Source organism: Festucalex cinctus, unplaced genomic scaffold, assembly GCF_051991245.1.
Source record: "Festucalex cinctus isolate MCC-2025b unplaced genomic scaffold, RoL_Fcin_1.0 HiC_scaffold_126, whole genome shotgun sequence".
NCBI classification, from domain to species: domain Eukaryota; kingdom Metazoa; phylum Chordata; class Actinopteri; order Syngnathiformes; family Syngnathidae; genus Festucalex; species Festucalex cinctus.
Genome location: NW_027520373.1, coordinates 41,854 through 64,521, shown reverse-complemented (window position 1 = coordinate 64,521; position 22,668 = coordinate 41,854). Strand labels below are relative to the sequence as shown.

At 40.6% G+C, this 22,668-nt stretch overlaps 1 protein-coding gene across 1 annotated transcript in view; it reads right to left on the bottom strand.

Moving 5' to 3' along the window:
- The window catches only part of LOC144011493 (pappalysin-1-like), an 84,946-nt gene that overhangs the window by 20,738 nt on the left and 41,540 nt on the right, over positions 1–22,668 (bottom strand). The window contains exons 13-19 of the mRNA XM_077511597.1: positions 21,779–21,992; positions 18,138–18,312; positions 6,627–6,810; positions 6,075–6,276; positions 5,734–5,968; positions 3,802–3,949; positions 2,373–2,488 (exon numbers count right to left, since the gene is read on the bottom strand). Coding sequence (XP_077367723.1) covers positions 2,373–2,488; positions 3,802–3,949; positions 5,734–5,968; positions 6,075–6,276; positions 6,627–6,810; positions 18,138–18,312; positions 21,779–21,992 — 1,274 coding nt within the window. The remainder of the gene's footprint in view (positions 1–2,372; positions 2,489–3,801; positions 3,950–5,733; positions 5,969–6,074; positions 6,277–6,626; positions 6,811–18,137; positions 18,313–21,778; positions 21,993–22,668) is intronic.

Genomic DNA, 22,668 nt, shown 5'->3' with positions numbered 1-22,668 from the left:
CGCTCATCCACGGTGAGACGGTTCGCATAATGAAACCTGTACATAACTAGAGGCCGATTATCTGCCAAAATGTGCCTAACTTGAACAGTTTAATCAAGTGCAAATGTTTTTGTTAGCTGTTAATCCTTGATTATAGTGTCTGTAAAGTGGCAAAATAGGTATCTTTTTAATGGGTGAAAGGGAGGCGTTGATTGTCTGCCGTTGAGTGCACAAAAGCTCTTAAGTCATTATATGCAGAGCCACAAAATATTCCATTGGACGTAGATGTTCTTATGCATTCTAATACACTAGTGAAGGAAAGCACACTTGTACTCTAGGAATGTCAGTCAATTTACACTTTAATAAACCCTTCAACACTTAGACAAAAAAAAAGTTTCATTATTGAAGCTAAATAGAAAAAGGGAAAAGGAAAAACTATTAAGGACTCAAGTGTTGTTATAAACACACAATCGGTTCCAAATAAAACTGTGTCCTGTGTTCTCAGTGCAGGTCAGACCACGATAAATCCAACACATCCCAGCGGGATAAAATAACTGCCTCACCTCAAATAACACTCCCAAATAATAACACCCCCTGTGTGCCTTTATCTAAGAGAATTGACACGGTTTTCCTTTGCGACCGCAAACGAAAGCCATTTGTCATTTCGGCACTGTCAGCAAATCGATGCAACGGAGAAAGATGGAAGAGGAGGCGCGTACAAGCACAACGCGAGGGCCTACAGTAGCCACGCGGGCGCAAGATGGAGCACCTTAATTCATTCGGGAGTTGAAACTTTTTGCACCTACTGTACTTTCCACTTGTTCTCGTTGCTGTAGCGATGATGTCATCCAGAGACCCCTTCCCCTCCCCTCTCGGTCTCACTCCTTTCTCCTCTCTCAGCAGGGCCGTAAATCATGATAATCCATGATGGTTGCCTGGCTTCACCCCTCACTATGTATGTGATCCTCACTCCCTCCGAGCCTCCCGGGGCGCTGATACCACATAAAAATAGATCCCCATCTCAGCGCCACCTTAGACGACGTAATGTCATATAGAAAATGACTAATTCCACTGGAAGCCCGACAGGCTAATTTTGCTGATAAAGGGGAAGGCGGGTGCTTGGGGTGGGGGTGCAGAGTCGTTACACAGGGAGGGAAAGAGGAGGGAAGTCTAAGTGGGTCATAGCGAGAACTGAACCACAACTGGTTTAAAGCAATAAATCATCATCACTTATGGTGGACAACGTTAACCTCGTGTGTAGGGAAAGTAGAAAAAGACTGAATGTGCATTTTGCTGTTGTGATTTCTTTATTTTATTTTTATTTATTTTTTAATATAAAGGTGTGTCATCCAATGGGTATGTGTGACCCTTGTAAAATTCTGATTAGAAACAATGTAGGCCTACAGAAGTAGAACCTTAGGCCAACCTCCAGCTCATTCATTTTTCCCCATAAAAATGTCCTAAAAATGCTTTAAAAAATGTAATCTCAAATTTATCATCACACTTCGACCCCATGCATCAACCCTGAGATGGTGTAGACAAAAAAAAACGCAACAATTTAGTGGCACCAATCTATATCTTTATTTACATCCATCCACCCATCCAACCCAGATTACTTTATTACAATGTCTACAGCAGCGCTTCTTAACCTGGGTTCGATAGAAACCCAGAGGTTCGCTGAGTCATTCTCAGGGGTTCGGCAGATGTTATAACACACACACCTGACTCATGATTAGTGATTCGCCCTCCAACAGTACAGGCGCGAGGCTCAATTTACCACTGAGCACAAATCATATCAATTACGCACATCCATGAAAAACAGATCATTTAATGACCTCGTGGCCCAGCCCACTGCTGACTCAGCATGACTCTGGAGGCGTACAAAAGGCGTTGTAAGAGGGGAAAGCATACTAACACACGGTGTGATTCTTTCCACATCAGTGTCTTTTGTACTTTTTCTAGCAAAAAACTATTTACTATTTAAACCGAACCGCCTCACTTAATTTTCAGGGCCAAACTGACCACTATTTGACTCTTATTTAATTTGCTCTAGCATGACAGACACAGGATAAATTGAATGAAACTTTGCACAGGCGTGACTAGTCTGCGCATCCCAAAAATAGCAGTCAGCTCCACCACTATTAGGAATATGCTAGCAGGTAACACCGTGTTCTGAAAAATGTCTGAGGGTGTTGCCATGTTTCAAACCAAAACATTTGGTTGCGGCGGAAGATGAAAAGGGAGGCACACGTGAGCCTTTTTCAAACTGCGACCGACGGAGCGAGGATGTCGACACCAGACGGGAAATTCCTTAGAGGAGAGTTGTGGCTCACAGGCCTTCGTCAAGTGCGTCTGTGACAACGGCGAGGCGGACACAAACTCCTCCAACGTACCTTAACCTTGTGCGGGTTCCTCCAGTGCTCCTTGAGTACGCCCTCCACTGTCATGTTGCTAGGGAGGATCACCACGTCGTTGTTGCTCTCCCTGCACGACAGCTCACACTCCTCGCCTGCACGTGACGGGAAATCGGCGTCAAGAAAGATACACTTGTATTTGCAGAAGAAAAAAAAAGACTTGAGTCTCACATCTAGGTCTCAATAATGGGCTTTTGATTCACATTTCCTTGAAGATCAAATCTGTATTTAGTCATATTGATTTTTCTATATTGTTAATTTTACATGGCTGACTATTTTTTTCTACATACGGTCCCTTTTGTTTTTATTGTATACCGAAGAAGTTTGATTTCAGCTAAGGTGAAAAGGCCAAAGTGTGCGGGAAGAAAGGATCATCTGTGAAGCATGGTGGAGGTAATGTCACGGCTTGAGCTTTTATGGTGGCCTCTGGAACGGGTTCACTAGTCTTTATTGATTATATAACTCATAATGGTAGCAACAGAATGAATTCCGAAGTCTGTAAAACCATTTTATCCGGCAGTTTACAGAATAAAAATGCATCCAAATAAAGCAGGAGAAGCTTCATCGTGCAACAAGACAATGAACCAAAACACGGTGTCAACACAACAAAGGACTTCATCACTTCCAAAAAGTTGGCCAAGTTAATCACAGAACCTTCACAAATTAGAGTATGCATTTTACATCTTGAAGAGGAGAATGAAGGAAGAATACTAAATGCAGTTCACTTTAAGTTCATTTAATAATGTTTGTTCCAATACTTTTGCTCATTTAACAAGCACTACCAGTCCTGATTTGTTGATGTACAAACATGATAAGACAGAATCAACAGCGCCTCTGCTGGTTGCAGCTGAGTAGTGCACTCACTTGTCCCTAAATTGCTTCATGACGCCATTAATCAACATTCAAGTTGACCAAATCAGTTAATTATTACTCCCGTTCCTAGCGGTTATGCTATTATTTTTCTTTCCGATTTTATTTTCCTATTTTATCCCATCTTGTGAGCCGGATTACATACAAACAAATGTTCTTTTGTGAAGGGGTGACACATGGGAATATTCAATTTTGGTTTACATCTTACATTTGATTTTCATTTTTGTTGACTTTGTTGTTGATTCCAAAGACTTGTTTGTGGGGGGCTCACACTCAGGCTTTCTCAGACCTTCGATGGTTTACCGCCGTGACTGACAGTGACTAAATTGGAAGGGAGGAGGCAACTTGTAGGTAATATGTTGCCACTTTGAAATCTTTTCCACCCTCACCCCTCACCCAATGGCACAAGTTTGATGTCTATGAGGATTTTAGTTTGCCGAGATCGATCACATCACGCAATTACCTGCAGTAATGTGAGCAGGGAGCAACACTGTGGACACGTGTACTAGGGAAAGCTGATCCCTGAGTGCGTACCCACCTATGCCATGTCCTCGCCTGCATGAGTACTGAAGGCTGTAATGCAGGTTTTGAGGTAAGGAACACTGGCCTTTGCTGTTGGGGCAGAGGCGGAAGGACCCCGTCCAGTTGCCGTCCTTCCGACAGCGGATCGCGTTGGAGCCGGCGCCCTGCAAAAACAACGCATACACCGACACAAGCTCAGCCAACTGGCAGGGCGAGGACATTATGCTGGCATCCCGTTGCAAAAAGAGAGAAATTCAATCCAACTTTTATCAGGCATCCAAGCCATGAGGCCTGAGAGGCCAAGAAGATTAAAAGGTGTATACGTTTCAGAATTCCAAGGCAAGCAGTACTGTTGTGGAAATCAATAGCCTTCTGAATAGAATGGCATCAAACTAAGGGGTGCTGTGGGAGTTGGCAAGCCCGGACACAATGTAAGGAGCACCTGATAAAAGCTGGCAGGCACTTTTGGGGCAAGTTGCATTTCATTAAATATCTGTTTTGAACTTATCGCAGAACTGTTTATAGGATTTGTTTATATTGTTGGCAATATTGTATGTTCTGTCTATTTGATAAATTATGGAAAAAAAGGTCAAGGCTCTCAGGTCTTCAAAATAAGACCGTTCCAAACTGCTCCCACAAATATTATGGAGTTTTATCAAACTGATTAAGTTTAATCATGTTTTTGATCATCTTCTTCTTCTTCTTATTATTATTATTATTATTATTATTATCCATCCATCCATCCATCCATTTTCTGAGCCGCTTTTCCTCACAAGGGTCGCAGGGGGCTGGAGCCTATCCCAGCTGGCTTCGGGCAGCAGGCGGGGTACACCCTGAACCAGTTGCCATCCAATTGGAGATCATTATTATTATTATTATTGTTATTATTATTATTATGGATCCTATAGGTAAGCACAGTATATTTGCATTTAAATTACGTATACATATTTTTAAATGACTTAAAATATAAATAATCAATCATGGTCATGAATGTCGTCTTATTATTAAATAATTTGTTGTTGTGTGTCTTTTTTTACATGTTCTCAATATTTTCATTTGTCTCATTTCCAATTAATTGTGATCAATTTAAATTATATAAATTCTTATCAAAAAAATCATATAACTAGCAATATATAATATTTTAATTTATTTATTTTAGCATTTTTTAAAATTAATTTTAACACTTAGTAATTATGATAATCATTGATATTGGAGTGGTACACTCATCTGACTTGTGCAGGCAGTGTGTGTTCAATGGCTGGATGGCGGATGGATGGATGGATGGATGGATGGATGGATTTAGTATGTTACATAAAGTATGTTTTTGTTAAGGCTGTGCACGAATCGGTGGTGACTCAAATTGAGATGCAAAATTCAATGCCAAATATAAATTTTTGGATTCAAATGACAATGAATGGCAACGTGTGTGACATTAGTATGTATGTGGAGCGTGCACAGAATCGTGTGACACATACTCGTTGCGATTGACACGTGGAAATGTTTGCGTGTGTATGGGAATGTTTAGCCTGCTAATGAACATTACGTACATGTTAACCAATCCTTCAATAAAGCCTAGTGTATCAACAACTTTGTTGTTACTTTGTTGTTGGCCTCTGTTCTAGCACAAAAGGTATTAAGGCAAGTTTGGATATTGGACCAGAGAAACGATCCCTCCTATCTTAGTTCAGTGTGATTTTTCTTTTTTTTTGGACATGTTTTACAGCAAACGTACAGTTAGTGACCCATTTGAAAATGATTGAGGATTTGGTGGTTAAATGGTAAATTCTATTCTTCCATCCATCTGTCAATCCAACCATCAATTTTAAGTTCATCTGTTTAGAAAGAGGAAAGAAGGAAATGTTTTTGTTGATCTACAAATGGCACGCGATAGACACACAAAAACAAGGCACGGTAAAGAAGGGGAAAGAGAGGAAAGAGATGGACAGACCTGCTTGCATGACGCGTGCAGCATCCTCACCGTGTGGGCGGAGCCTCCAGTGACGGCATTAGCGCTATTACCGGCTGGGTCGGAGCAGTTGAGTCGGCAAACGCTGTCGAAGCGGAAGCCGTCAGTGCAGTGGTAGGAGCCGTGGAAGATGGGCGGCGGGGGGTCGCAAGTCACCGGTTCGCACGCACCCTCCAGCCAACTGCCGTCCTCGGTGCACTGACGCTTAAACGCGCGCCTAAAGAAAGGCGTGAAAATGCTAATTCGGATGTGAAAGTTTTCAAATCTGTTTCGTTCTGTTTGTGTGGACAAAAGATCCATGCATCAACAACTGGTTTGCTTACCTTTTAGGTTTGTTGGTCACATGGTAGCCCGGCCTGCACTTGTATTTGCACAGTGTTCCCACTTTGAGCCCCGTCTCATTGCAACGCTTGGTCTGTAGCACAGCGTTGGGTACAGGCGGAGGAGCCGGACAGCGAAGCTCACAGAGGGCCTCTGGGAAGGACCATAGTCCATCCTCCAGGCAGGTCAGAGTGTTGTTAGTACCTGATAAAGAGGTCGGAAATAAAAGAAAAACGTGTGGATTGAAGGACCAGTCAAGAGAAGTGCAGTTGTTAAATAGCCTGTAAAAGTCATGTCATCTTGCTTTGCATCTCCCCCACTCGACTCTAAAAAATGCAGAACTTACCAGGATCCTAATGTGCATTAAAATTTAAATATGAAAACAATGTAAGAGAGGACACGGGACTCATCTGTTTGCTTGTCTGACTGACACTCCCAAGAGGGAAGCAATAGATTGCACTTAGGTTTGTGTCTTGTATCTTGTTGAAGGTATTTTAAGGGCAGCCTGAAAAAATAAACATCTATACATGCACGAGCACTTCGGGGCAGCTCACCTACAAGCTGGGCGGGTTGGCGACACTGGAAAGTGCTCTTCTTGCCATAGGTGGTGCCCTCGGGGAAGTTGAAATTGGCCGGGTGAACGTGGTATTTGTCGGGCAGGCCGCAGTCAACAGGCTCGCATGACACCTGTTTGTTCCACTTGCCGTTTGCGCAGGTTATGGTCACCAAAGAGTCAGACTGCAAATCAGCACAGGTTATAATTTCAAAAATTGCACCACAAATAAATAGCCTAGTCTCAATAAGCTTCTTTGTAACCGGTCGCAAAATATCTTACTCATATAGTTCTCTCTCTTCTTCTTTTTTTTTTTTTTCTTTTTTAAGAGCACTACCCTCATTAGGCTAACGAGTTATCCTAGTTGATTTGGAAAAAGCAAGGCAAGATTATTTCTAGAGCACATTTTGTACACAAGGCAACTCATTTGTGCTTTACACAAGGATAAACAACACCTATAAGTATAAACACACAACAGTTAATATTCATAAGCAGAGCAGAGAAAACAAAAGTAGCTTACAAATTTACTAAAAGAACGTACGCTGACAATGTTACAACATTAGACAGTAAATTAAACATTTAGAGTAAAGAGGTTTTCTAAGGTAAGACCTTAAACGGATAGGAAAAAAAGTGTTTGTTTGTTTTTTTTTATCTGGATTTAAAAGCATTTACACTCAGGGCTGTTGGCAGTTTATACCATTTGTGTGAAGCATAACAGCTAAATGCAGCTTCACCATGTTTACTTCGAACTCTGGGTTGCACTAGTTGACCTAAGTCTGCAGATCTCAGAGCCCTGCTGGGTTTGTATTCAATCAGCATTTCTTGAATATATTCAGGACCCATACAGATTATTTAGTGATTTATAGACCAGAAGCAGAATGTTGAAATCTATTCTACAGCTGACTGGGAGCTGTTCTCTGTTCTGTTCTCTTTGTTTTGGTCAGAACTCGAGCTGCAGCATTTTGAATGAGTTGCAATTGTCTGATGTTCTTTTGAGAGAGTTCGTTTAGCTGAAGGAAATTCTGGTTCAACCAGTTGTTAATTTGCTCGACAGTGACACAAATGAGAAGAAAAGAACCCGAATCACAAATTTTATCTGGGCAAAGGTGGTAAATCCTGGTCCAGAATGTAAAAACCCTGCTACAGGTCCTCACCTCTTTATCTGGACACAAAACTGATGACATGGCTGGAGTCAAAGGTCCTTAAAGGTTCGACCTACTCTTAGCGCTTTACCCGGCGCAATTGTTGACGTTTCGTTAATGGCTGTGAATGGATGTCCCGCACAAGTTTTTATCAGTATGTCGCCAAACAAAACTGGATTGGTCTTATCTTGCAGTGCGTTAAGAAAGCCACACTGGCCACTCAGCAGCTCATGTAACCAACGGGAGCATTTGTAAGGGCAAGTTGTGCCACTCAGACAACTGATATCCTCCAAGTAGGCTACACCTAACACTTCAGCCCTTACACGAAGCAGTCGGAATTGCATTGAATTGAAATCCAGGCATTTCTGGGAAGCACTTACACACACCCTCACATACAAACATAGAGATGAACACACAGGGGATGTTTCGCAACAGAAATACCACAAGAATATTTCAATTTCTGTGCCGCCATCCAATATTTTTTTTGATAGAGAGCCCATCTTTTTTTTTTTTTTTTGTCAGATGGAGAGAAATACTGTAAAATGGCACAATGACACATGCACGGCTTTGACCTACCATGCAGCTAATGCCCTTAGCTTAGCTGCATGATTTATCGATTGACAGCTGACAGATATCCATAAATATAAATCCCGTCAGTCTGGGATTGTCAAAAAAACTACGTCAGACCTTCAAGTTTACTGAGTACATTGAGAGCGATCAAGGACTCGAAGCTTGGTGAAATGGGAGAGGACAACAGAACACCAGGGGGCCGAACAATCATCAATAATACTAAGACAACAGGGGAGAATGTGATGTCTGTAATAGCTAACGTAACCCTCGTGTTGTCCTTATTTTTGAGGCAAGGCAAAGCATTTTTTCTTGGTTGGGATAAATTACAGAAATTTTATGAAAGCTTTCATCATGTATTTCTAAACACCTCAAATTAATTCTGCAAAGGAGACAGAAAAATAAATAAATAAATAAATAAATACCACAAAAATCTCCCCCAACACTGTCTAAAAATTTTTCACATTTCTGTTAAAAAAATCCTAATACTAATTCTACAATAAATGTCTTTAAAATCCTAAACACATTCAGCAGTAAAATAAAATGAAGTAAAATAGAATAAAATAAAATGAAAAAAAAGAAAGAAAGAAAGAAAGAAAGAAAGAATCCCTTTTCCTGCTATTTTTTCTAAATTGAAATTTCTGCCCGGCCTAGTCGCCTAATAGAAATAGTTACGATTCCTGTAAATTAACTAGCTTGTGGTATTCTATTCACAGGGATGAGAGCAAAAGGCGGCGTGTCGTCCAAACCTCAAGTGTTTTCATCCTCTCCTATTAACTAGCAATATGTTACACAACGGGAATGCTGAAATTTATGGCCACGCCAACAAATCTCGCAACAAAGCTGGGAAACTTTTATCATTTTGACATCCCTCGGCAGCTCAGACTAAATAAAGGAAAATCTGTGTTTTTTACATTAATTTTTCCACTTTTTTTTTTTTTTTTGCTTTAAAGAGTGTCCAAACATAAACGTCACACAATTTAGCAAACATTTCTTTTGCAACACAAACCCCTTATTTCTTTGCCGTCATTAATTTGGAGCTTTCATCTGGATCCCAGCATATGACACCGCATAACACTGCATAACAGTATCTGGTTCACTCCAAATAAATAAACTCCCGACGAGATTGGACGCTTAGAACGCAACACATGCATCCCATGTGAGCGGGCCGCTGTAAAACCAGCCATTTATCCCCTGAGAGCTAATATGATTACAAAGAGTATGCATGCAAGGTTCTTCAAACGCAAAGGAAAGCCATCCGATGACAATGTTGTGCTGTTAAACGTCTGTGGTAGGCAGCTATAAGACACATAAGGCAGGGAGTGCCTCTATGCGTGTAAATTTGTGGGAAGTTTCCCCCCTTTAAAAACTTTACAGCTGACTAACGCTCCTCCAGTAGCCACATTAACAACCTTTAGCCACTCTGCCTAATTCAAGCCAGGCAGCCTATTAGACGCAAGAACCAACAGACCGACGGCGTCCTCATTCGAGCCAGTGCTTTTCCTCAAGCGGCACACAAACACATGAGCACATGTGAAAAGTATGGCAGCGGCCTGTACAGCAGTTGTATTTCGTTAATATTTTCTAATGGCGCTATATAGAAGTACCACATTTGGAATGGTTTAATGAAAACTGCCATGTGTCATTATTCCGTTCATTATTTTGACGTTTTGACGCAATAAAAAAGCAAAGGAAACACATTTTCAGCGTAAATTTGGACAAGCGTAGACTTGAAGCTCGTATTGTACAATAAAAAGGACTCCTGCTGGTATTTTGGCTGAGGCTGACTTGATGTCTAGCCAACCGCTGTTGAGAAAAAAAAAAATGTGTGCAGAAAAAAACTGTAACATCAGAGAGTCTTTGAGTGACAAAACCAAACTTGGACTCTGGCAACAATATAAGCTCTCATTGTAACCTAATGAATGAGAGAAGGAACCAGAATCACTGAAGGATTTAAGCACACAATAAACGTTTCGGGTTATAAAATCCACAAACAGCACACAGCTATTTTGGAGCTTTATGAAAATACCATTTTTGCACTTGTGAATACAGGGGTAAGCGACTACTATGAAGATCATCCTAAAACTACCACGTGAGGTGCGCAATTAGGACCCAAACACAGACAAGACACAGGAGCTGAGAAACAGAGAGTCTGTACCTGTATGTACAAAAATACAAAGTAACAACAGAGAGCAAAGCTGCATTCAGATGGGCTTAAAGAAGACACTTAACAGAAGGCTGGATGGATGGAAGTAACCTCAAACATATGGAAGAAAGCTTGCGTGGAGAAGTAGACCTCGACGCGCGAAGAGAAAACCTGGAATCTGCACTTGCTGACAGTGTCAATCAGAAACTCCATCAAGAGCAAGGCACAATTCTATATGACAGAATAAAGATCTATATGAACACTCTTACTTTGTGTTTTTGTGATGACCATATCAAATGAACAAATTCTAATATAATTTAAATTCTAATATCAAGGTGGGGACTTCTTCACAGCTAATGTAAAGGATGTTCGATACCACTTTTTTTTCAGACCGATACCGATACTCAGACCCTCAGTACTCACCGATACCGATACCAACTGCCGATACCAGTAGTACATTTTGACAAATAAAGAAAATCACTAAAAGATATATTTAAACAAATATATTTCCTTTAATTTTGACAAAAAAAAAACCAGCACAGTCACTCTTCAATAGTCTTAACGTTCAAAATAAAACACTAAAATGCTCTTTTAGTTTAAGATTCACAATTTTGAAGTATTTCCAAACCGGTGAAGTTTTGGTGAAAAACCTGCAAGCTAGCGGCAGTTTACAGGCAAGGAGGACTCACTTAAAGTCTTCCCCCTCTGCCATTGGTCGCATGTACTCGTCTGCGTCACGAGTACTCGAGTACTTGAAAAAAGGCTGGTATCGGCCCGATACCTGGTATCGGTACTCGCCCATCTGTAATTTGTTAGTATGTTGTTGGTGGTGTTAGCGCACAGTCACGTGAGAATTGGACTATTGTGTCATCGTCTCAGGAAAGAAGAAAAAAAATAATCATCTCAGGAAAGATGTGCAAGTGTTGTACACATGGAAACACAAGTGCAGCGGTTTCATACACTCTGGGAGCCATTTCAAACCTGATCGCAACTGGGCTTCGAAAATGGCAATTTTCAAATACCTTTCATGCTGGCTGTAATGAGGTCAAGTGAGGTTGGTCACATTCCTACTTGTAAAACTCTTAGGGCCCGATTGTCTGATTTACGCAAACTTGCCAAACAGATGTGGAAGCTGATGTACTAACTTGTGTCAGCAAAACGTACATAATTGCTGCGTAGTTCATTTTGCTTGTTGTGTATATGTAATTATAGCATGATAGTGTGTCTGAGAGGCAGGTGAAAATCAGGCGCAATGCGGTGCCAGCGTAGTACAGAGAAATAAAATTTTTGACAGTCCAACAAAAATGATTTAGACTCTTTAGCAATGCAGTTTAGCAACTGCTGCATGATCTAATGCACATGTCTCAAACTCCAGTCCTCGAGGGCCGCAGTCCTGCATGTTTTCGAGGTTTCCCTCCTCAAACACACCTGATTCATTAGCAAGCTCCGCAGGAACCTGATAATGATCCTCATCATATGATTCAGCTTTGTTTTGAGGAAAGAAACCTCTAAAACATGCAGGACTGCGGCCCTCGAGGACTGAAGTTTGAGACCTGCGATCTAAGGGCTTTGAACTTGGAGCCATTCACAAGAAGGAGTCATGCCATGTCAATTTGCCTCTCTCAGAGAAGTTTTTCTGGTGGACTGTCCCAAGATTTAAACGCATTGCTGAGACAGGATGGGTACATATTATAAAATACGTTAAATCAAAGTTAAATCAAACATAGCATAGCTTATATGGCGTTGCTAGCATCCTCAAAATTATCAAAGCATCACATTTAATGTCATTTTACTCATTGTGGCAAAAAATGTAAACACTGGATGCGAGCTGTTGGGGCTTTTTGTTGGCAAAACCATACAGTCGGCAAGTCTGGCTGGCCTTAGGAATGATTTAAATGTTAACTAGTTTTGCAGCCTGTAGCACCCTATAATGCAATAATTTCCTTAAAAAGTAATAAAATTTGCACTGCTAAAAAGTATGGGAACATGCAATTTAGCGCACACTATTTGGGATCTAAGTAAAAGATTGCAATGTTAACTCATTCACTGCCTTTGACAAGTATACTTGTCAATTGTATTTTTTAGAGCGGTGCTAAATGGGGGCGAATCTGACCATGCTCCACTGTAAATATCAAACTTGGAAACAACTTTACTGATGCCCAACCACCGGTAGATGACATCATTGCCCCATTTTATAGGAAATAAACACAGTTTCAGAGTCCATGGGAGAAATGGCTGTATTTTGGCAAACCTACATTTTTCTGCTGTCAATTATAAAAGAACGGGACGGGACAAAAAGTAGGGAGTCTATTCTGTTATTTGGTAGATTCGGTTTATATATAATTATTGAATGTAATATCACGTGAGTATTGGAAATGTAAAAATTTTCTATAATGACTGGCAGTGAATGAGTTTAATGACGAGGAACATGCAACTCACTTTCTCTTTTTTTTTTTTTTTTTTTTTTTTTTTTTTTTTTTTTTTAGGGGGTAATTAGCGCGTTTAAATTCAAGGTTCATTTTTAGCTTTGGCTTTACAAGCGTTAAAAAAAAAAACCAAAAAAAAAAAACCAAAGTGAAGCCCTTTGCAAAAACTCTCACTTACTGGAAAGGGAGAAAGGGTGACGTAGCCACAGAGCTGAGGTAGTGAAGTTTTCCAGAGTTGCACTTTTTAATTAGCGTGGTCCAATTTGGCGAGAGCTTTGACAAGGGTCAAAGTCTTTGGACTCTATCGTGGAGGGACAATTAGAAGAGGGCAGAAGCTACTCAGCCATCCAACATAATTCAGAAAAGCTTGGCCGGATTTTGTACACATTATTGTTTGATCTTTATTTTCGGTTATATAGCTAAAGCTAAAGCTTTTCGGTTATATATGTTATACTCAGAATAAACCAAATAATATATACTGGTAAATATTTCAGAAAAAGTATAAATACTAAAATATAGAAATAATAGAAAGAACCTTTGTTTTTGGCCTTTCATTTAAAAAAAAAAATCATATGTGCTTTAGAAGTTAACTTTTTTTTTTTTTTTTTTTTACAGTTTTTATGACAGATGAGAATGCTGTAATGTATGAGCAAGAGCATGTAGAAGAGGTTTTCCTACAGACGAATTGACTGACTGCCTACTCCAAATGCCCTTTCACGAAAATAATGTCAGTGTCAATGTAGCTGCCAAGAGCCCTTTATTCTATATTGGATGTAATGGCCTCTGGGACATTCCATCGACGTTTGACTGAACGGAGCCTATAGTGAGCCCCCTCGCATGGCCACACACATCCACGGGTCACGCGTGGACACCATGCACCGCCGCCTTAATGAGACTTAAGAGGGTCTTCTGGTCACACTAATACGTAGGCGGGCTGCCTTGATCACGTACGGCGCGGTCATAATTCAGCTTGCCGAGCACTTTCAAGTCGCCGTGCTGTATTACAACACGCCGATGGAGCCCAAAAGGAATGCCTACATGAGAATCTGTGGATATCAGTCAGTTGCGGTGCCAGTACTCCGTGTTCCCTGACCACTTGAAGAGATGCAAATGAAAAACAGACAGCTACAAATGTACGGATGGGGGAAAGAGAAAATCTAATTCCAGAGAAGAAGGTGTTCCTGGATCATTTTTACTGTCACCAAGATACAACTGGCTAATGGAAGGAGATAAGACGCTGTGCCTGCTGAACTTTTCAACTTAAGCAACAAGGCAACCACAATCCATTCCATGAAAACTTTTGGTTTACTTTCAAAGAAAGATATTTCCCATTGAGATTAATATATTTTGAATAATAAGTTCCACAGTCTAAACTGTCAGCATCATAAAACCAAATGATGGTACAAGCAAAAATAATGTTGAAACATTATTGTCAAACAAGCATAATAGCAGAAAGCTAGGCACAGAGGTCAACAGGCCCTCAACTAATATACATTACATTACATGGTTTAAATTTTGTGGCAATAAGACAAAATCGCCAGGACAGGTTCTTGTCCTTCAATCTTGAATGTGACGCCTGCTTCGAAACAAACTGCCTCCGAGCTCTACCATTAACATTTCTTATTATATGGCAGTGGTTCTTATGTGAACCTGAGTTCGATTGATCTCCAGGGCTTTGGTGAGTCAGTCTGAGGGGTTCGACAGAGGTCCAAGATACACACCCGACTCAAATGATTTGTGATGATACGCCTCGCTTGGCCATCATTGGCTGCAGGTGATCACGCTACATTACTTGGACTGTGCTGCTAGCAATTTGGTGCACTCAGTAGACGACTGTTGTGATGATACGCCGTGTGATTTCTTTATTACTGTAATCCCTTCTCATTAATTATGTTGGACAAAAAAGAAAAAAGAAAGTGTTCAATAAAATGTGTAATATTAATTCACATGTATAACAGAACTTATGGTGTTCCACATGGTTCAATTCTGGGGCCTCTGCTGTTTTCATTGTATCTGCTGCCCATGGATTCCATTTTAGGAAAACATTGGTTTATAAATACAGCAATGCCATGTTGAGAAATTGTAGAACCAAGTACCAGTGTTCTATGGCAAGTCATCACCCTTCACACCATCCTCTGCCCACATGCAATGACTAAAACTTCATTGCATTGTCCAGCTGTCTTGTATACGTGGTTCAAATTTGGTAGCGATCGAGCAAAATCCCCTAGTCAACTTTTCTTTGACAGACCCTAACATGGACACTTCAAACAATCTTTTTTTTTTTTTTTTATTCAGGCCTGCAATTCTTACCAAATATATATTTTGACTTAGATAATCACACCTGTAAAAGTTGGTGAGTTTTAAATGATGGGAAAGCACTCAAAATGACAATTTATTTGGTCTAAGAATGACCAAATGAATTGAAAGGGGGCTTCCTAGTCAAACTAATACAAAGTAAAATATTAAAAGAACAAACTACCTTTTGAACACAATTTCACAAGCATATTGGTGCTCGCCAATTGGCGGAAACATGAGATACTAACAGTCTATATATTAAATCTGGGATTTTGCATTTTATTCTGTTTGACGCCCATGTTGTTGAACTTCCTTTGACTTTTTCTGGAACGATGGCTCATGACTCAGCCTGCTTTTCACATCGCGATTTAAAAAAATGGGCGTTTCCCAGTGTTTGTCTTAAATCTCCTGCATGTTTACCCGGCGTTCCGACACGTGCACGGCCGTCCCAGCCGTGGAAAACCCGCATCCTGCCCCCATCCAATCCCGCCAGATTCTATAGAGTAATTATAAACATCATTCTGTCAGCACAACTACTTTGCAGCATCAGCTCTATTATCGGCGACATGTGAGCTGAGTAGAGTGATTTAGGCGCCCTGAGTGACAGGACAAGGCTCATTTAAAAATCATTTTGCAAATTTATGTTGATGTTTTTTGGCACATGGTTGTCTGTTTGCCTACTTAAAGAACATGTGTAGCCAAGTTTGAGAGTCAAGAGGAACATGGATCATCCCTGAAATGATTCAAACCATTTTAGTGTCCCAAAAGTGACCCTGATTTGAGTTGGACGTTTAAAAACATTTCCTCGATCCACTACAGGGTAAATGCATGATCAATTGATGTTGTTTTTTTTCTAACGTTATTATTATTATTATTATTTTAGCGATGAGAGACTCGCTGAATGTTCCACGCCAGTGTTTCATTGAGCAGAAAATTGTGCCTTAGCGTGGAGGATGTCTCTTAACTTCCACTAGATGACATCATGTTCTCCTTCCTTAGATAGCAAACTAGCTGAGAATCTCAACAGCACCTCTGCTGTTTCAGCAAATAATTGCACTCTATTTTGCCTCACTTGCTTTGAGACGTCATTAATCAACAATCAATTCCACACAATTGATCAAATTATGAATGAGCAACAGCCATTATCATGCCCAATTTTGACCATTTTTTTTCTTTTTAAATTTATTGTGAATTTGAGGAAAAGTTAACTTTTTAGAATTGGTGAAAGTGTTTCACATTTCCCTGCAATTGGCTGGCAACCAGTCCAGGGTGTCTCCCACCTACTGCCCAGAGCCAGCTGAGATAGGCGCCAGCACCCCCAGCGACCCTTGTGAGGAATAAGCGGTCATGAAAATGGATGGATGGATGTTTCACATTTTGTTTGGAGAATCCAAAACCCTGAAACAGTTTGGCTTTAGCCACAGGCGCATCTACTCAACAGGTGCATGGAGACAAGCTCGTTCACCTGCCTTTGTAACATTAAACCTAATTTGACGGAGCGTCACTAAACACTGTTATGGAGAAAATGTATCTTTTCTTTTCAATTTTCGCTCAATGTCACTCAAATTATCTATTTTCAAATGGTGATTACTAGAAACATACTTTTTTTTCGAATGAAAGAATGGAATGCGATCTTTCATGTGGTACCCATGTTGTATATGTACCAAAAGAACACAATACTCTGCTTCGAAAAATGAGTTAAAGTGCTCGAAATCCGCTGGCATTGGAGGTTGTTTTTCGATAACGTGTGGCAGTAAAAGAGTTAAGGGGGTGTCTCGCCCAACACTGCTTAAAACTCTGATTGAGTTTAGACTTCTTATTTAAATAACTTTCTAGTATAAATTATACCGGGCACACCTCGCTGTCTTCCCTATTTGTCGCTGTCCCTCCCCTCCACTCTCCCTCCGCATACCTGTGTGGCCGCTGCCACTCCGCAAAAGCATAATTCAGCACTAAATGAATTGACATTGATGAATAGCCACAAAGTGCGCCGTCAATCAAAACCTGATGCAATTAACCACGCTCTCAGACTCAATGGGGAACTATTGTGTTTGTGGATGTGTAAGGGGATGTAAATGCACCTCCACACTCCACTCGGGTAATTATTCCCATGTGGCGCTTTATGCACATGTACAGTGCAGACCGGGGTTACTGAGCAGAGGACACATCAGGGACAGCTACAAAGGACACAATCCTGAATAAAGTCTGGGGAAGTCTGCTCACTTTTCTAATTATTATACATGTGTGGCTGCGCATAAAAGCTATATCGGATACTTTGTTCTCTTATCTCGTTTCTTATTAGATTGTCTCGCTTCAGTGTGAGCCACACCGAGGGATAAAGCATTTATATTGGCCTTTACGCCAGCTTGGAGCGAATCCAAAAACTTTACAACGTAGTGTCTTCTCTGCTGTTTATTTACTTGTGAAGTATCTGCATCTGTGTGTGAGTGTCTTGTTTACATTGAGTGCAATTTCCTGTTCCTACATGCAAGTGGCTTGTATGTGCCGGCGCGGTAGCAAATCTCCGCGTTTTAACAGTGGCTTCACTGTGTGTGTGTGTCTGTGTGTAATGATGGAGCAAGCAAGTGAGGGAGGGAGGCAAAGAGGGAGAGGAGGGGGAGCAGACTATGCGATGATGTCATGGTCCCGGCGGAGCGACAGCCACACAAAGTGACTGTCTGAGGTGATGGCGCAGCATTCTCGCTCACGTGTGCCGAGAGGAGGCGCCGGGTGGACATCTCCCCAGCTCTCACTTTGTCTACCTGGATGATGTCATCCCCTTCCCCCTACCTCACCCACCCCCGGGGGGGGGGGGACTGGCTGTGGCACTGGCAGGTGACAGAATAAGTGCAGAGGCAAGCAGATGCTCACTTCTGGCTGAAGTTTGCAATCGTGTGTGCAATCGCATCGGCGCGCGCATCCCGCGTGTGCTTCACCTGGCTCTTGATGATGTCATCATCCTGGTGGATCTGCAGGACGTATCCCGAGTTGCAGGAGATGGTGCAGCGGTCGCCGTTGTAGAAGTGGCGGCCGGCGTTGCTGCACTTGAGCTCTGCATTGCGGATCAACGGCTCCTGGCAGTCGATGGCTTCGCACGAATAATGTACACAACTGCCAACGAGCAGAGGGGGTAAAAAGAGAGAAAGTGAAAGGGTGAAATGAAAAGTTACAAACGTACACTGCAAAATGTCAGCGGCCGCATCCGTCTATCAATGACTGCTTTACATATCGGATCGATAAAGCACATGGAGACAGAAGATGGCCCGTATTTGGCATGAGGAGGAGGAGGGGGAGCGCAGGTTGCGGGTGAAGATACAATGTGGAGTGACGTGTGAATGACGAGTGACAGGGACAAGGACTGTGTTGGCATTTCATGCTCATGGAATTCTTGCACGCTCAAGCTGGCAACTTTTATTTTTTTCTTCCTACATACAGAAAGTGTTAGTGTGTGCGTTGGGCTGCAGAAATTTAATCTTGAGTTTTATCTCTTTGTCCATTTCTGTTTTACAGCCTCGCTTGTAGCCCTAATATTTCTTCTTTAAGTGCTTTTTCCCTTCTCCTGAATTATGGGCTGCCGATGTACATATATGCACTTCATGTACGCGCCCATGCCCGATGGCTCCAGCCCGCCACTGATACGCGTAACAATTTATTGTTCATAATGGATTTCATCCAAATAAAATGCTGAAATATGCAAGCGGCTGTAGCTCAATTGGTTCGAATCCCGCTCCCGCACTCTGCTGCCGCAGCACCCTTGGGCAAAACACTGAACCCTTAACTCCACGTTGGCAATGTTCTCATTTACCAAGCCTTACCTGGCTGAACAATGGAAATTCAATAAATAAATAAATAAATAAATACATAAAGTGCTATAATGCTGTTCACTTTTCGCTGATTTTTTTCTTTAGTGCAATTCTGCATGTATTTTTTTTAACAGTAATATACCCATTATATAAAATTTATGAAGGTTTGAACATTGAGAATGTTTAAACAAGAGAGAAATGTGAGGAAAAAGTAAATGCCTCGATGAGAAAAGTGTATGAAGTGTGTGGTGAGGAGTTTTAGAGCCTTAAAACATTTATAGTAAATGTAAAACATAAAGCTAGCTACTTCACGGATTTCATTTATTGCGGGTATTTTTTGGAATCTAACCCCAGTGGAAAACGAGGGAACACCACAAATAAATAAATAGCATAAAAACTTGTGAATTAAGAAAAGGCATACGAATATGGTGTAAAGGTGATGAAAAAAATGCAGAAATAAAAATAAAAATGAACAATATACCGTACAAAGCAGTTAATGCATAATTGTTTTCATTATTCTAATTCAATAATGGTAAATATAAAAAAAAGATTCTGAATTGTCATAAAATGCATTAAGTCACATATTTCCTAAATGTAAAAATTTTTAAATTAATGCGACTAGTAAATTTCAAGAAAACAGTAAGATACAAAAAAAGTGGCCTTTAAAATTATATTTTCTTGTTAATTTATGGTAAAGAAAAGAGATTAAAATAATTGATTCATGGTTTTATCAATCGATATCACGCTAGAAAAGGAATATGGATTATATATGATTATTAGATTTTTTTCAACCCAGCCCTACTATGTCTTGGATGTAAATTGGAGGTTCCTTATATTCTTTGCGACTTGGAATTCTTCTGTCGTAAATTTTGACTACCCAATATTAAGCCTCCCCTTGTGCTTTTCCTCATGAAAAGTGCAACACAATACTTAACGAAAGACTGGCACGAAAAGACTGAATGGGAGAACAGTGTGTTCAAAGTGACGTTTAATAGCTTTTGCTGTTGTTAACGACTCAGAGTGGAGGTGGATGAGGAAGGCGGGTTTGGGGAGGGGGGGTCGCGAGGTGCAGAGATGTGGTGTTTTGGAATTTTACAGGAAATGTGTGAGCGAGGCAGCACCAGAGTTGGAGGCACACAAAAGGGGGAGAACTTGGCGGAGATGGCAAATATGGTTGGTTGGCGTCTGTGCTCACAAAATTTCAAATTGGATCAAAATGAAGCTCCAAAAGTCACTTTTCACCATGTTTGCATGTGACCTCAGTTCAGCGGGCATCAAGTAAACAAACTTCTGTGCCTGTGCATTTGCTTTTTCTTGGTATTTTGGTGCTTTACTCAATACTTATTTCCAAAGAAGAGCCGACCTCAAGACTTTATTTTTAGCGGGTTTTCTTCAATTAATCTGATTCATCTGTTTATAAATTTATAGCTGCTGGTCTTGTTAGCATCAGAGTTTGAATGGGCTCACCACTGATTTGACCATTTAATTTCCATATGTAAACAACATCTCTGAACTATACGGTTACTACTTGTTTCGTTCAAAAACCCCAAAACAAAACAAATAAGTGTGTGGAAAGCCAATGTATGATGCAGCCAGCCTCTTAAAATTAAAGTCAAACACCACCGACAATATTGATGTAATTCCTCGGGGTTGTTTATTGGACCACCAATGAGGTTTTGCAGTAAAATTTGTCCTTTTCGAGTTTCGGTACTGTTTTGATTTGAAACTTTTTGGGCGACGAGTCACTTACCACAAATAGCATGACATCTGACCACACGCACAAAGGAACTCGTGTTGTTTACCCGATTGCCACACCGCTGTCACGCATGCGACTGTTCGCACCGATGATGCATACACACATACACAGTACACACACACACACACACAGGCTTTTGCAGCGCTACATGCTGTGAGTATATATCACAAAGGATGATTGATTGTTCGTGAAGGTGTGCGGTCAGCGATAGAAATGTTTGTGGTGTTTGTCATGTGCCAAAACATCGAAATGGATTTAGGTTTTTATCTGAAACGGATGCAAAATGTGCTGATTTGACAAACTCTCATTCGTAAAAATACATGCGCATAAATTCTGCCTTTTTTTTTTCTTCTTTTTTTCTTTTTTTTTTTATGAATGTGATAGTTCGGTGGTACGGCCAAACACAATTTAGATTTACTTTTTTTAAAAAAAATTCAGACTTGGAAATAAACACGTCACATTAATTATTTAGTTGCATAAACTCCAAGTTCAGTTGACATAAATAGTGATTTTACATATACACGTGTATATATATATATATATATATATATATATATATATATATATATATATATATATACACACATACATACACACATACCATATTTTTAAAATTTATTTTGTTCTCCTTGACCGGCAATTCCAGTTACACTGTATTGTGTTTTTGTGGGGAATCAAGACATCTGCTTTGCTAGACTTTTTGGAGTTTATCGAATCATTTCTGGTCAGAGGAAATTTGTCCGTCAGGGACGTATAAATAAACTTCCCAGTGAACACAGGCAATGTTTAGCACATTCGCGGAATTGTGTCTCGGATTGAGTTGGAGTAAATGAAGCATGTCTGATTCTTGTGGTATGGCACGCCATCATTTGGCATAAGCACATTTATTACATTTACTAATTTTAGTCAGACTAAGACAGAATTTTATGGTATCAACAGTGGTAACCAATAGCAAAGGTTTAACAATATGAAATTGGTTGTACTCCCTGCGATATGTCGACACATTTTGCTTACTCACCTTTGACCTGTGGGGTTGTAAATCTCATTGCTCTGGCAACCACTGATGGTGATGGGGTCGAAGGACTGGAAAGAGCGCAGGCCGACGCCAGAGATGGCCACCAGGCGGGAAGCGAACACGACCAGGATGGCCTTGGTGTGGTAGAATGCCACCGACAAGTCGTGACTGACTGGAATCACCAAAGGGTTCGTACGGCAGCTTAGTCGCCACTCGCCTGTGAACAAGGACCAAGAAAAGCTTTGGATTTTATTGACCAAATCCAGATATTTCTACTGAATCCAATGTAAACACAAGTTTAAGGAGATCCTACAAAGGCACAACTTATTACAGGCCAACAGTTTAGCGAGCAATTACTTAAAACGTGGCCAAATTGGGAGTTAAAGTGAATGTTTATTAGAGGTGCGGGTATTTTTCACAGCTGAAATTGACACAAAATGATTAATTTTTCAACCCATATCAAAGACACACGTTCGTTTGTGCTGATTGAACATGCCATTAAAACTGCCAATTGCGCAATCAGGATCAAATCATGATTTTTCTTGGTTTAATGCTATGCAATCTGAACAGTCTTCAAGAAGAAAATATTACATTTGAATAGATTTGATAGAGAGCCTTTTTTTTTTTGGTTTTGGTTTCCTGGAAAATAGGAATATATTTTTATTTGTCAATCTCAATGCCCAGCACGGTGGATAATATGAATGTTAGGATAATAGAAGGCACTGAATTGTCAATAGATGGAAACGTGAGTGTCAATGATTATTTGTCAATATGTGCCCCTGTGATTTTGAGTCATTGTGAATAAGCTAGCTTTAGCACACCCCAAACATAATGGGCACTATAAAAAATGGCTGGATGGATATTTTCATAGCAGTGTGAGTTGTTATTACATT